This window comes from Tiliqua scincoides, chromosome 7 (genome assembly GCF_035046505.1).
Source record: "Tiliqua scincoides isolate rTilSci1 chromosome 7, rTilSci1.hap2, whole genome shotgun sequence".
In the NCBI taxonomy this organism is placed as follows: Eukaryota; Metazoa; Chordata; class Lepidosauria; order Squamata; family Scincidae; genus Tiliqua; species Tiliqua scincoides.
Genome location: NC_089827.1, coordinates 40,886,751 through 40,899,422, shown reverse-complemented (window position 1 = coordinate 40,899,422; position 12,672 = coordinate 40,886,751). Strand labels below are relative to the sequence as shown.

Genomic DNA, 12,672 nt, shown 5'->3' with positions numbered 1-12,672 from the left:
CAGAACACAAATTGACCCAGTCAATATGAGGATAATTGAAGTCCCCCATGATTACAACCCTGTCCTTCCTTGTCACCTCTCTGATCTGTTTCCTCATTTCAAGGTCCCCATCAGATTTCTGGTCTGGAGGACGATAGCACGCCCCCAGTATTACATCGCTGCACAAGCCTGGTAATTTAACCCACAGAGATTCTACGGTGGAGTCGGACCCACCTTCAATCTCTACTTTGCTGGATTCTATCCCTTCCTTAACATAAAGGGCCACCCCACCTCCAACACGCCCCTGCCTGTCCCTCCTGTAGAGTTTATAGCCCGGGATTGCGGTATCCCACTGATTCTCCGCATTCCACCAGGTTTCCGTTATGCCCACTATGTCAATATTTTCCCTTGTCACCAGACATTCCAGTTCTCCCACCTTTGCTCGTAGACTTCGGGCATTCGCATAAAAGCATTTATACACGGAATGCCCCAGGATGGGCTGCTTATTCGCTCCTTTGTCCCCGCATCCTCTCATTGTGCCAAACCGTCTATCACATTCCATCACCCTACCTTTCCCAATTTCTTCTCCTACCCTGCCTTTGTCTTGTTGTTCTCTAACCTCCCCATCCTCATCCCATAGGAGATGAAATTTTAACTCATCTCCTTCTCTACCACAGTTTAAAAAATTGTGCAAATTTACACATATGTCCCTTATTTACAGAGTTCTGCAACTGCCACATTGTATTTCAGCCTCCTACCAATGTTCACCCCTGGAAGTCATGACCTGGTTATACTTCCAGCAATTCCTCCTGCACTTCAACCAAGGTTTGTCCGTGATAAGATTAAAGATTATGACAGTTCATAGCAATCACATAGAGGGTCAATCCTGTCCAACTTTCCAGTGCTGAAAAAGCCACAATGCAGTTGCTTGGTAAGGGAACAAATCTTCCGTTTCCTTGAGAAAGTCTCCATGACTGCCCGCCACCACAGCATGCACCCCATTGGCAAGGCTGCATCAGTGCTGAAAGGTTGGATAGGAATGGGCCCAGAGAGGCACAGGATTTATGTTGCTTTAAGTGCACTATCCCCTGGGGGCTGGGGATAAGAATAGGCCCTCAGTTTGGCTGTACTTTTCATAAGAGGCGACTAAACAGCCACCGGGTAGATGGGACTCATCAGCCTGGGAAGGCAGCTCATATGAGAGAAGGAAAACTCTGATCCCAAACCTCCACTGCCTTGTGGCTACATCCAGTTATGGAAAAGGCTTCAGGAGTCAACCTCGAGGCAAAATCCAGAGCCGGAGTCCCTGAGGCAGTTCATGGCTGAACACAGTCACGTTCTGGCAACTCCTGCGACGCCGCTGGAACCAACCGTATTGGCTTCTGCCTTTCCATTGGACCATTTCAGCGACGTGGAGAGGGGGGATTTGCTGCATGGGTAACAGCCTATCCTCCATACCTACTTTACCCAGGCTTCGCGCACTGGAGAGGACACTCTGTTCCAGAACCACCATTCAGAGTGTGATAACATAGTCTTCCGAGACTGAAGGATGCCAACAACAACTAAGTGCACTGGAATGAAGCAATTACCTGGTTTGGCCGCAGGAAGTTGACGTTGATATTTGGATACCGAGTAACAGGGTCTATGCTGTACTGGCTGAAGTTTTTGCTCACATTCTCAGGGGTGGTCTGAGGCAGTAACCTGTAGATGCTCTCTCTAGGAAATAGGAGACACAACTGATGCTGATCTCCATGACACAAGACACACAAACCATTTTGCTACAATTCGCTTTGACCAGTTGAGTGAATGGCATAAGTGTTTTAGTCATTGGTAAGCCATTGCCAAATGGTCATTTTGTAATTGCCTTGTACAATAAAGAACTCCTGGTTATATACATGTACACCACATGTACTTAAGATAAATGATGTCCTTTCTCTTAAGGAGAGGCATATTTAACTGATTATAGTTACCATATATATTTGTGTACAAGTAAAAAAATTTATGCCTTAAAATTGACCCAGAAATCCTGGCTCAAGTTATACACGGGTCAATATGGTGAATGCAGTGAGGGACATGGTGGGTCAGGAACCAGTAAAAGAAAGAGCAAGGCCCTATCTCTCTGATGGAGTAAGGCAGGCTGCAGAACAGACTTGGCACCTCACCACTTCTGCTATAGGCTCTGCTTCACCCTATACTGCCAGGAAAAACTGCTGCAAACAGGTTGGGAGTGCCTACAGATGGGGGCTGCCCAACATATCAAGAAGGTCTTGCATTGCCAGAGTTGGTAAGGACTTCTCAGCTTCAAAGAGGAGCTGCTTGGTTAGGCAGGGGGAGGGACTGGCCTACGATGTGGGTGGAGAGAAAAGACCTTTGTCATATGCCTGTTTTGCTCACTCTCCTATGGGGGGGGCTAGCCTCCTACACAAACTTATCTTCTCCTGCCCAATCCTGGGAGCACTTTGAAAAATCTTTCCTGCAGGGAAAGTGGGGACTGTACAGTTCTTAGTAACAGTTACTTGTAGGCCATTTTTCAGGATCTGGTGTTAGGTTAAAAATCAGACAAAATTATCTAATTCAAAGAATTTCATATACCCCGAAGTTTTACCCTTGACTTATCCATGGATCACAGCAAATTCTATTATTTGTGCTTTCAGCTTGCCCTCGACTTATCCATGAGATGGAGTTGTTCCCGGGTGTTTGTGGTAGGCTAAAAGCATTATCTCATGATCTGGCTCACTAGGTTTAGAACCTCAAAAACATTTTTCTTCCTCTAGATCAGGGGTGCTCAAACTTTCAACTTTAGAGATGCTGGACCTTTAACAAGTGTATAGAAGAGAGAATTGCAGCAGGTGCAACTTGTCATCCCACAGATGACAAGCTACACCTGCTGAAATTCTCTCTTCTATACACTTGTTAAAGGTCCAGCATCCCTAAAGTTGAAAGTTTGAGCACCCCTGCTCTAGATAGAACAGAAGGGAGTATCTTCTGGTAAGTAGTGGAGAAAATATAAAAATAACTAACTGGCTATATTCTTATTTCAGATTCCTTTCAGCTGCACATGCAAAGAATGCATTAATGCTGTAATAGATGCACAGCAAGGATACATCGAACAGCGTAAAGACGGGATAAGCTATTATTAGATAAAACTCACTATACCATTAATTGCTGAGCTTTTGCAAATTGCAAAATTAATTGCAAATTGCTATATTGGTTTGGTTCCTCAGAGAAGAGAATGTGATGAAAAAAGGCTCTGGCATTTAGTGTTTCTCTCATTACATTGATCGCCCCACAACTTACAGATCCCCTACACCAGTGGTTATCAAACTGGTGGGTCGCGACCCACCAGTTCATGTAACACTTCCTAGGTAGGGCTGCTGGAGACACAGGGAGCCCTGCGCAGCCCTCCGCAGCACCCTTCGAGGCTTGGAATCTCCAGTAAAAGCAACCGCAAAGCAGCTCCTGCAAAATGGAAGTGCTTTTATTGAAGATTTCAAGCTTTGGGGAAGGCTGCTCAGGGCTCCCCGCACCTCCTGCAGCCTCCAGCAGCCCTAACTAGTTAAAACTAAGTGCAAAGCACCTCCCTTGCCCCAGGGATCGCATCACTTCCCTAGCCCCTACCCTGCAAACACCGAGGGAGTAAAGCTCCATCAAAGTTGGAGAAATGCTGCCCTACACAAATTACAGATGTGCATGGGTGAAACTGCACAAAAATTAATACAGGGACAAAGAGGGAGAAACTTAAATGAAATGTGTCCAGAAATGTACTATTAGGGCTGGTTTGCACATCCAGATCCACCATTCCATTACTGAACCATCACATGGTGACATGTGAAGAAATATTTACAGATCAAGCACTAGAGACAGGGCCACTATATACAGGGCCATTATACATAACATCTGGAGTCAATTCATATTAGTTTCCCCTCCAATCTCACTCAAATCACACACACAGATTTTGTTTACCTTTCTGCAAGTACCTCCAAAGGACCCGTTCCCAGAGACCAGCTTCGTACCATCCAGGCAGAGTCCATGGCAGCAAGGAAGCCCCTGGCTATTCCAGTTCCCATTGGCCAGAATGGCTGTAAGTTAGCAGAAAGAAGGGATTGGAGGGTGGGAATACAATGGAGAAAGAGATATTTCTACATCTACTGCTTTAAATTTGAATCTATTAGCACAGGTGTGCCCCCTTATCCGTGGGGGTTCCATTCCAGAATCCCTGCCCCCACTGATACCTGAAACAGTGGATATGGGCGAACACCCATCCCTGTGATCTGGGGCTGCCACTCCCCTCACCTCTGGAGGGACTTCTGAGCTCTGCAGAGGTTGAGGACATCCGTCCCCAGCTTCTGCTGGGCTCAGACTAAGCTGTATAGCTCAAAATACGTGACTTCCGGTTTCACAGAGAAATGTGGTGTTTTAAATGCCTTATAAGGTATTGGGAGGCCTAGGGAAGTCATGTTTCGAGCAATACAGTTCAGTAGGAGCCTGGCAGAGGCCAGAGATTGACATTCTCGGCCTCTGCTGAATTCAGACTCCCTTCGCCTCCAGAGGGGTCGCGTGCAGGGGTGCATGTGCTGAGGGGGCCTGGTCCCGATCAGCATATAACTGAGTCTGTGGATAAGGGGTCCCCCTATATATCTGAAAAGTTGTAAACCTCTCACGGCTAGGTCCTATATTATTACTCTAAAACAGCAGGTGCCAAACCCCAGCCCGTGGGCCAGATCCGGTGCCTGCAAAACGCCTTCCCCGCCATGCCCAGAGCTTACAATTCTGCACAGTCATATCTTCCTTTCTGATCCTGTGAGGAAGTCACTGCTGCCAACTGTTTCCATGTTCTGTTGTCCCAGCAGGCTCTGTACCTGGATTTCCAGGTCGAAGCAGCTGGCTGGAGTTGCTTCCTGACAAGACTGGAAAAGGAAGATATGACCATGCCACACAGAACAATAAGCTCCAGACACGACAGGGAAGGCTTTTCCGTTACACAGCGGCCTGCAGTTTGGAGATGGCTGCTCTGAAAATCAAATACATTAATGCCACCACTAACTAAAAATGCTAATACAAATAAAATCAAAGGTTACTTGCTGCTCTGTACCATCATGCTCAGAGGAGTACAAAGAGGGTGGCCAGGGGGGCCCCAACCCCAGGTGTCAGGCTGCAAGGGGGTGTCCGAGGAGACCCCAATATGTTTAAACTTCTTTTTCAAGAAGAAAACTTTTTTTAAACTTATTTTTCAATTATTTATTGGTATGATTATACAAAGTGATATATAAATATTGAAACTTACAGTTAGCACACACACACACACACACACACACACACACACACACACACACACAAAGTTCAGTAAAAGAGAAAGTTCACCGTCTATGCTTCTTTTCTACCCATTATTATTCCTCATCTCATGTCATGACCATTACCAAAAAAAAAAAATTTGTCAGGGGGGATGCCAAAAATTTATGAGCTCTGAGTGTTAAATGACCTTGGTACACCACTGATCATGTTAGAAAAGAACACGTATGCCAAAGGCACAATAGTAAATAAGCCATTCAAAGAACAAACCTCTAAGAGACTGTCTCCCACCAACGCCACAAGCAGCTGGTGGCCATTCACTTCTCGAACCATAGCTGCGTTCTCTGAGGCATACATGCACGTGAAGTCAAACATGGCCACATCAGGCTGTCCATAATGGTTGATGGCAAAGTCCAACGATGGCAGCTGCTGATTGGTTGAGAAGTCAGCTGCTTCCCTGGCATAGTTGAGCAATGCTTCCTGGTCCACATTCTCCCGAGAGAGCAACAGTTCTGTGTCTGCATAGTCCTGTCAAACAAGAGAGAAGGATCAGACCCCAGAGCAAGGCCTGAAGGCCCACTGGTACAGTTTTGCTACTAAGGGAAGTTTTTTGCAAGCCTAGGTGAGGGAATGTCCAGGAAACTTTTGTAAGCCGCTCTAAGTTGCTCAATAGAAGAGCAAAGTTTAACAAATAAATTTCAAAAATTAAAAAAAGGATGTGTGTACAAGAATTGTGCAGCCGAGTGAAGATGTGCAGTTTGCAGCACGTTGAAGGACAAGTCTATCAATGCCTATTAGGCACGATGGTTGCCCCTGAATACCACCCTGCTGGGAATCAGCAGTGGGAGAGGGGCTTTGTCGCCATATTCCACTTCTTGTCACTGTAGGCAATAGAATGCTAGATCAGACGGATCTTTGATCTGATCTAAGATCATGTTCAGTTTGCTGATACTGGATACACATTTGACAATGTAAACCAGAACACTTTCAGCTCTGATGTTTTCCATTATAGCACTGAACACTTATTTTTATTTCAAGCTTTATTTACTCATCAATATTTAGTTAACAGATTCATTCGTGTTCTGTTGGTGGGAGGGACTCTCTTCTTGTTGCACTTTACAAACAATAATATACATGCTTTTTTTGACACGGAAATCAACTCCATATAAAAAGCAGTAGCTCCCTTCCGCTCCCTTTAGTTCATTTACCTAGTTAGTCATCTGACACTGTAGCGAAGCAGTCAACACCAACAGCACAAATCCCAAACCTTTTGGAACAGTTAATAATAGAGCCCCTCCTCCAACAAGACTAAGATAAATTTTCAGGCAGACTTAATGCACAACTCACTCACATGCAGTATTACTCCTTTATCCAGTAAACTCTGTTTTTTGGCAGTCATGACAAAATAGTGGGTGTCGTCTTTGTAATAAACTATGTTCTCCAGATCAATGCCTGAGACAGAAACATGAAAGACACACACACAAAAAAGAGTCAATCAACATGGTAAAGACGTAAGACCACACTTCCTGCCAGTATATATATATCTCAATATAAGCTTGCTTTCGTAAACTTTGTTTACATGGTCCTAAAGATGGCAAGTTTCTTCTGTTTTAAGTGTAAGGGATATGGTGCACATGATCCAAACAGGTGCTACACAGAACTCATATGCCCACAGGTGAGAAGGAAGTCCAGGAAGAGCAGACTTTTATGAATCATGAGCCAATTGTAAAAGTAGTAGTTAAACAACCATACAACATAGAAACATTTTATACGTGCTGGCAGTGGAAGCTGCTCCAACAGTCATTCCCTTACCAATAAAAGAACATTTACAGTGTTCCATCCAAGTGTGTGGCTGTGATACAATAGGTAGGAACCATACAAGCAATGTGCCTCTCAGACCACAAGGTATCACCTGCATTGCTTGGGGATTGTGGGGCCACAATATCTGCTTCAGAAATACTGTTACAAAAACAATTCCAGACACCCAAATCTCCTATTTATTACTGCCAGACAGCCATCTCACGTGTGTTGATAGTAGGAGCCAGAAGGAGCTGGGATAGTAGACAGTTGATAGTAGGACCCAGGGACTTCAACTCACCACTGCTGTTATCCACTGACCCATCTGGGTGAACTTTTACTTGTACTAAGTGTAGTAACTACCTAATCTCAACAACTGGATAAGGACTATAAATTTTTATGACTACCTACCAATAAAAAAGATGGACATTTACCTTCTGTTTCATGGAGAACTTCAATTTGTCCATGAATACAATCAGCCCTTGCTCCCAAGGACAATATTCAAACAACAAATTAGTATACAAGTACAAGGTCCTAGAGTTATGGGCATCCAAGTTACAAATGCTTGAGTTATGGACAGTTGTGTCAGTGCTTTTGCACACTATGTGCTGTTTCTGTGCAAGCGTGATGGTGCTGGGCCGGCAAGAACCAATTGTTCCAATCCACTTCATTATCAAGTTATGTACGGTCCTCTGGAACCTAACAGCCCTGTGTGTAGGGGACTTAATGTATGTACTTTTCTTTGGAGGCATCTACGGTAGACACTTGAGTATAAGTCGATCTCACAGATAAATTGAGATAACAATAATATAAAATATTAATTCTGGTTTTCACAAACTTTTTGTAAACACTATCAGATTAAGTGCACTATAAACAAAATACCAGTAGAACCATTAAATCCTTCTTTAAGGTGCCTGGTGTGTTAAGCCAGAGGATCTACATATAACACGTTACTGGGAGTGTACAATTCACGGCAGAGAGACAAGCAGCAAGCACAGTTACACATAGTTGAAATCCTATTCACTAAGAAGAGTCCTTGCTTTCCATGGATGTTATTCTTAAGTAATAGTGCACTGAAATGTAGCCTGGGACTTTGTTTCAGATGGAAATGAAGATTACATCCTGGTGTTTTAAAAACCAGACCTCTGCCAAACATTTGCACAGAAAGAGGGTGCAGAAGGGTAAGGTGTGATCCTGCCAAAGAGAACAAGGCTTGCTTGATTTAAATGGAAGTGTTGAGCCCTAGCTTACTTTTTTCTCAGGAGGAAGGAATGAAAGGGTTTACACTGGCTGTAGCTTGCAGAGACTAATGACTTGGTTGCCCTGGAGACTAATAACCCTTAATTATCTCTGCATCTGGGCTTCTCCTGGCTGCCTGAACAGCACTGATCCCTGAGTGAGCTGCAGATATGGTGAGGAGATGATTTACACTTGATTTATTGGCAGAAATTTCTCGACTTACAGGCAAGCATCTAAGGTAAATTGATGGAAAATAATGGATTTAAATAAATGATTTAAATCTACCGGTGCCTTTTCTTCCTGATTATTTGAATCATGATTTAAACCACAACTCATCACAGCTTGATTTAAATCAATCCACTATCTAGGCAAAACTGCCAGATTTTATGTTTGAGCACTTGCACAAACCTGTTGCTTCTCGCAGATCCTGGAAAAACTTCTGGTTGAATATGAAGGCCACACCACTGATCTCTTCAACTTTGGCTTCTGCTGTAGTATTGCGGTTGATGAAATTTGCTGTGATGGCAATTGCCAGCTTGCCACGGAATTCTTTTCGACGAAACCCTATAGATAAAGGTACAACAAAGCAGGCCTCAGGGTCAGATGATTCCCACTGACAGTGAAAGTGCTTAATAAACGCATCAAGGAATGCTCACACTATGGTATGGTCCATGCAAGATAGGCAAACTAGGATTTACTGTTGCAATCACACACTTAGGACTCATGCTCCCCAATCCCTTTCACATGAGGAGACCGCAAGTTCCTTTTGCAGTTTGCAACAAACAGCATTTTCCTGTTTCTTCCAAACTCAAGAAACTATATAGAAGCCACTGTGTCTTGACTTTGGAAACAGGAAACTGCTATTTGCGTGGCAAACTACAAAAGGAACTTACAGTCTCTTCCCATCATGAGCAAAAGGGATTGGGTAGCACGAGCAAGAGGCCCATGTGAACAAGTTATAGCTTGTTGTCATGTTTAACTGAGATCAACGGGAGTGTGTTGGGGGAGCACTGTTAAAAGGGCAGAAGGGACAATACTGGGCAGCAGAAAAAGTTGAACTGAAAAGTGAAAGCCAGATTACATTTTTTACAGAGCTGCAGAAATCCATGCTGCTTCATATGTTCTAGATTTAGCACCTACACCCATGTACCTGTGATGACTCTAATGACAGCAGCATACACACACCCCATACACATTTATTTCACCACAGGTGCAGAGACATATTTACCACTCGCATTGTAGAAAACCTTTTCTTCTTCAATCAAATATGCGATGGATTCTTCAAGGTTGCTTCCTATATTACTTTCCCCCTAACCTATTGGTGAATATTGCTGCATGGTAACTTATCAGAACATCTGTAGAATCTGCCTACATGATGAGAATTTTTCTATCCCTCTTTGACTGGATTTTTTATTAGGTGCACAAATGCACTACTATCCCTCTTTACCTCACAGGCAGATGCAACCCGTGGTTGTATTCCCAGTATGATTAAATTATTTAACATTTTGTTAGAGTAGCCAATTCATGTTAATCTACTGAAGCAGAAACAATAAACATAGTTGAGGCACACAGCAGATTAACATAGTTAATGTGGCATGAAGTTAGGCAGACTTCAGCCTTCTTAGTAAAAAAACAACAAACACCATAAATACTGATTCATGGGGGCAGGGGAATGTAGTTTTTGTGGTACTTAAACTGATCAGGAGCTGCTGAGAATCAGAAAGTCACTTGAACCATCTTTTTCACCCTGAAAAGTGATTCCATTCTCCTTACAGCAGAAAGTTAATTTATGAAGTGAGCATTAATGGATGGTTATGGGCAAGTTACTCTGGAAAAAAAGTTTGGGCTAGTCACTCTTTCTGCCTCACCTACCTCATCTTAAAATTATTTAAGGTTTTGTACTATGTACAAAACTATGTTTTGGATAAGTGAGTTAAGAATTATAAAGCTCTTTGTACACTGACAAAACACATTTAACAACACTTCACACCTTCAAATCACACTGTAAGTCCACCTGGCCTAGTGCTGCCTAAACTGACTAACAATGGCTCTTCAGAATTTCAGGTGGAGAGATTTTTCTCAGCCTTGCTGCCAGGGATGCTTTCAGCTGGAGCTATCAGGGGCTGAACTTCAAACCTTCTGGATATAAACAAAGCATGTGCTCTAACATTGAGCAATGAACCTCACATTTTGCAATCATCCTTGTAAACAAACATCTCCCTGGGAAGTGTGCAAACAGGATGGGACATAAAGATGAGCAGAGGTAAAAACTCTGCACTGTCATAAGTACCAGGATTAGTTACCTTCCAACGTGTTCCGCCTTCCATCTCCTCCAATTATCACATCAAACTCGTATTCTGACACTGGATGCGTCTTGGGGTGAACTTGGGCACGCCAACCTATCCCTGTGGACAAATTCTGTGTTATCAAGATATCCAGAGTTCTCGAACAGCCATACAAAGATATTCAAGTAACATTTCATTGAGACTAGCAACGTTGGTGCGGATATAACTATGCCATCTGCCTCATGTGATTTCCCCATTTAATATTATTATTATTTATTATTATTATTCACAGTATTTACATACTGTTTTTCAACAAAACGATACAGGAAAATACCAGCAAACAGCCACAAGAAAAGACACTGAGCAGGGATGAAGAGGGACAGTTACTCTCCCTCTGCTAAATATAAGAGGAACACCTCTTGATAAAATGTCTCTTGCCCAGTTAGCAATACATAGAATACTAGAGCAACATAAAGCAGCAACATTACATAGATTACTAGAGCAACACAAAGCAGCCATGTGGCAGTAGCACCCATGTGGCTGTGGGTACATAAGAATCAACCCTTAGCATTACAAGCTTTCATCTTTAATCCTCCAATCTCTACTTACTCTCATTCTCCTGGTCCTCAGGAGGGTAAAGAAGTCCCTGAAACTCTACATTTACATGAATTTCAACACCCAAGATTAAGGAGACCTTCAAGAGTATCAGCTGGAGCTGACGAATACCTGCAAGAGAGAAGTTGGAGAACAACAAATGCTTGCATTTATTTATTTAAAACCATTCTATGTTGTTTTTTCCCCTCTCATAAGTAAGGTGCTCAAAGTGATTAACATAATGTATAAACAAATGGTAAAACCAACACACACATACTCTCAAAAATAAAATAGCAGCCTAAAATAGTATACACAGGCAGTTAAGGACCAGTGGCAAACACCTACACCCAGTACCAAAAAACAAAAGGGGAAGGCTAACTGAAATTAAAAAAAAGTTTTCGGTCAGCATTGAAACTACAACAGTGACAGCATAGGCCTCATCTCCTGCAAGAAGGAATTCACAGTCTGGATACCAACATTGAGAAGGCTCTTTCACGTGTCACCTGAAGATGCCAGTGGAGGAACACACAAAAGGCTCTCTTCAATTATGTTAGGGGATGGAAAGTTTCATGTGAGGATAGACAGTCTGTCAGATACTGTGGCCTGAGACCATTTAGGGTCCTTAAAGGTGATGGTTAGGCTGCTGAACTGAACAGGTTGGAACAAACTGGTAACCAGTATAGAATGAAATGTACATGGTGTTGTGGGAGTCTGAGTAAACACATACGATAACACTCTAAAGATGAAAATCCATTATTGGGCACAGGATTTGTTCCTCCAAGGTCCACCAGTTCTTTTTCCACCCCAGCCTAAATATCTATTAGTTGATATTTTGCACTTATTTGCAAGACTGATTTACTATGTCAAAATAAGCCAGACCACAATTCTATTTGTCCCCTTTCCTTCCCCTTAAGGAAGTTCCAGCATGCAGTTACAGTCTCCCTGTTCTTATGTTCTTAGTTCAAATCCCTGCTCAGCCATGAAATTCACTGGTGACCTTGAGGCAGTCAGTCTCTCCCCGCCCCCCAACAAAATTGCAGCAAGGATAACACAATGTAACCCATACCCATGTACTGCCTGAGCTCTGTGAAGGAAGGATGGGATAAAAATGCTATCTATAATATGTTAATAACCAAGAGGCATGTTACTCACTGATATGGTCGATGGCTCCTGCACAGAATTTGCCATAGAATTTTTTGGCGCCAAGGCCCCGCAAGTCATGTATGGTGAATGGCCACAGGTGAAGGACATTGTTGCGGGAGAAGGCATCACGCTTTTCTATCACCACCACCTTTGCTCCTAAAAAGGACAGGTCAATGGCTGTTCGAAGGCCACAGGGTCCAGCCCCAATGATGAGACACTGCAAGAGAAAAAAACAAAAAACTATGGGCCTTGGTATAAGAAGGATTTTTTTACTTTAAAACTTCAAGGGAGGAAACTGAGCCCCAGTTGTCCCTAGCAATCCTTAAAATACAACATAAGCCAGGAG

The 12,672-nt window shown here is 43.2% G+C and overlaps 1 protein-coding gene across 18 annotated transcripts in view; it reads right to left on the bottom strand.

Moving 5' to 3' along the window:
- Nucleotides 1–12,672, bottom strand: part of MICAL3 (microtubule associated monooxygenase, calponin and LIM domain containing 3) — a 257,846-nt gene that overhangs the window by 119,421 nt on the left and 125,753 nt on the right. For all 18 annotated transcript variants that reach the window (XM_066633712.1, XM_066633717.1, XM_066633708.1 and 15 more), the window contains 8 exons: nucleotides 12,336–12,543; nucleotides 11,199–11,315; nucleotides 10,608–10,709; nucleotides 8,713–8,868; nucleotides 6,620–6,720; nucleotides 5,539–5,796; nucleotides 3,943–4,058; nucleotides 1,569–1,695 (listed from right to left, as the gene is read on the bottom strand). In XM_066633712.1, coding sequence (XP_066489809.1) covers nucleotides 1,569–1,695; nucleotides 3,943–4,058; nucleotides 5,539–5,796; nucleotides 6,620–6,720; nucleotides 8,713–8,868; nucleotides 10,608–10,709; nucleotides 11,199–11,315; nucleotides 12,336–12,543 — 1,185 coding nt within the window. The remainder of the gene's footprint in view (nucleotides 1–1,568; nucleotides 1,696–3,942; nucleotides 4,059–5,538; nucleotides 5,797–6,619; nucleotides 6,721–8,712; nucleotides 8,869–10,607; nucleotides 10,710–11,198; nucleotides 11,316–12,335; nucleotides 12,544–12,672) is intronic.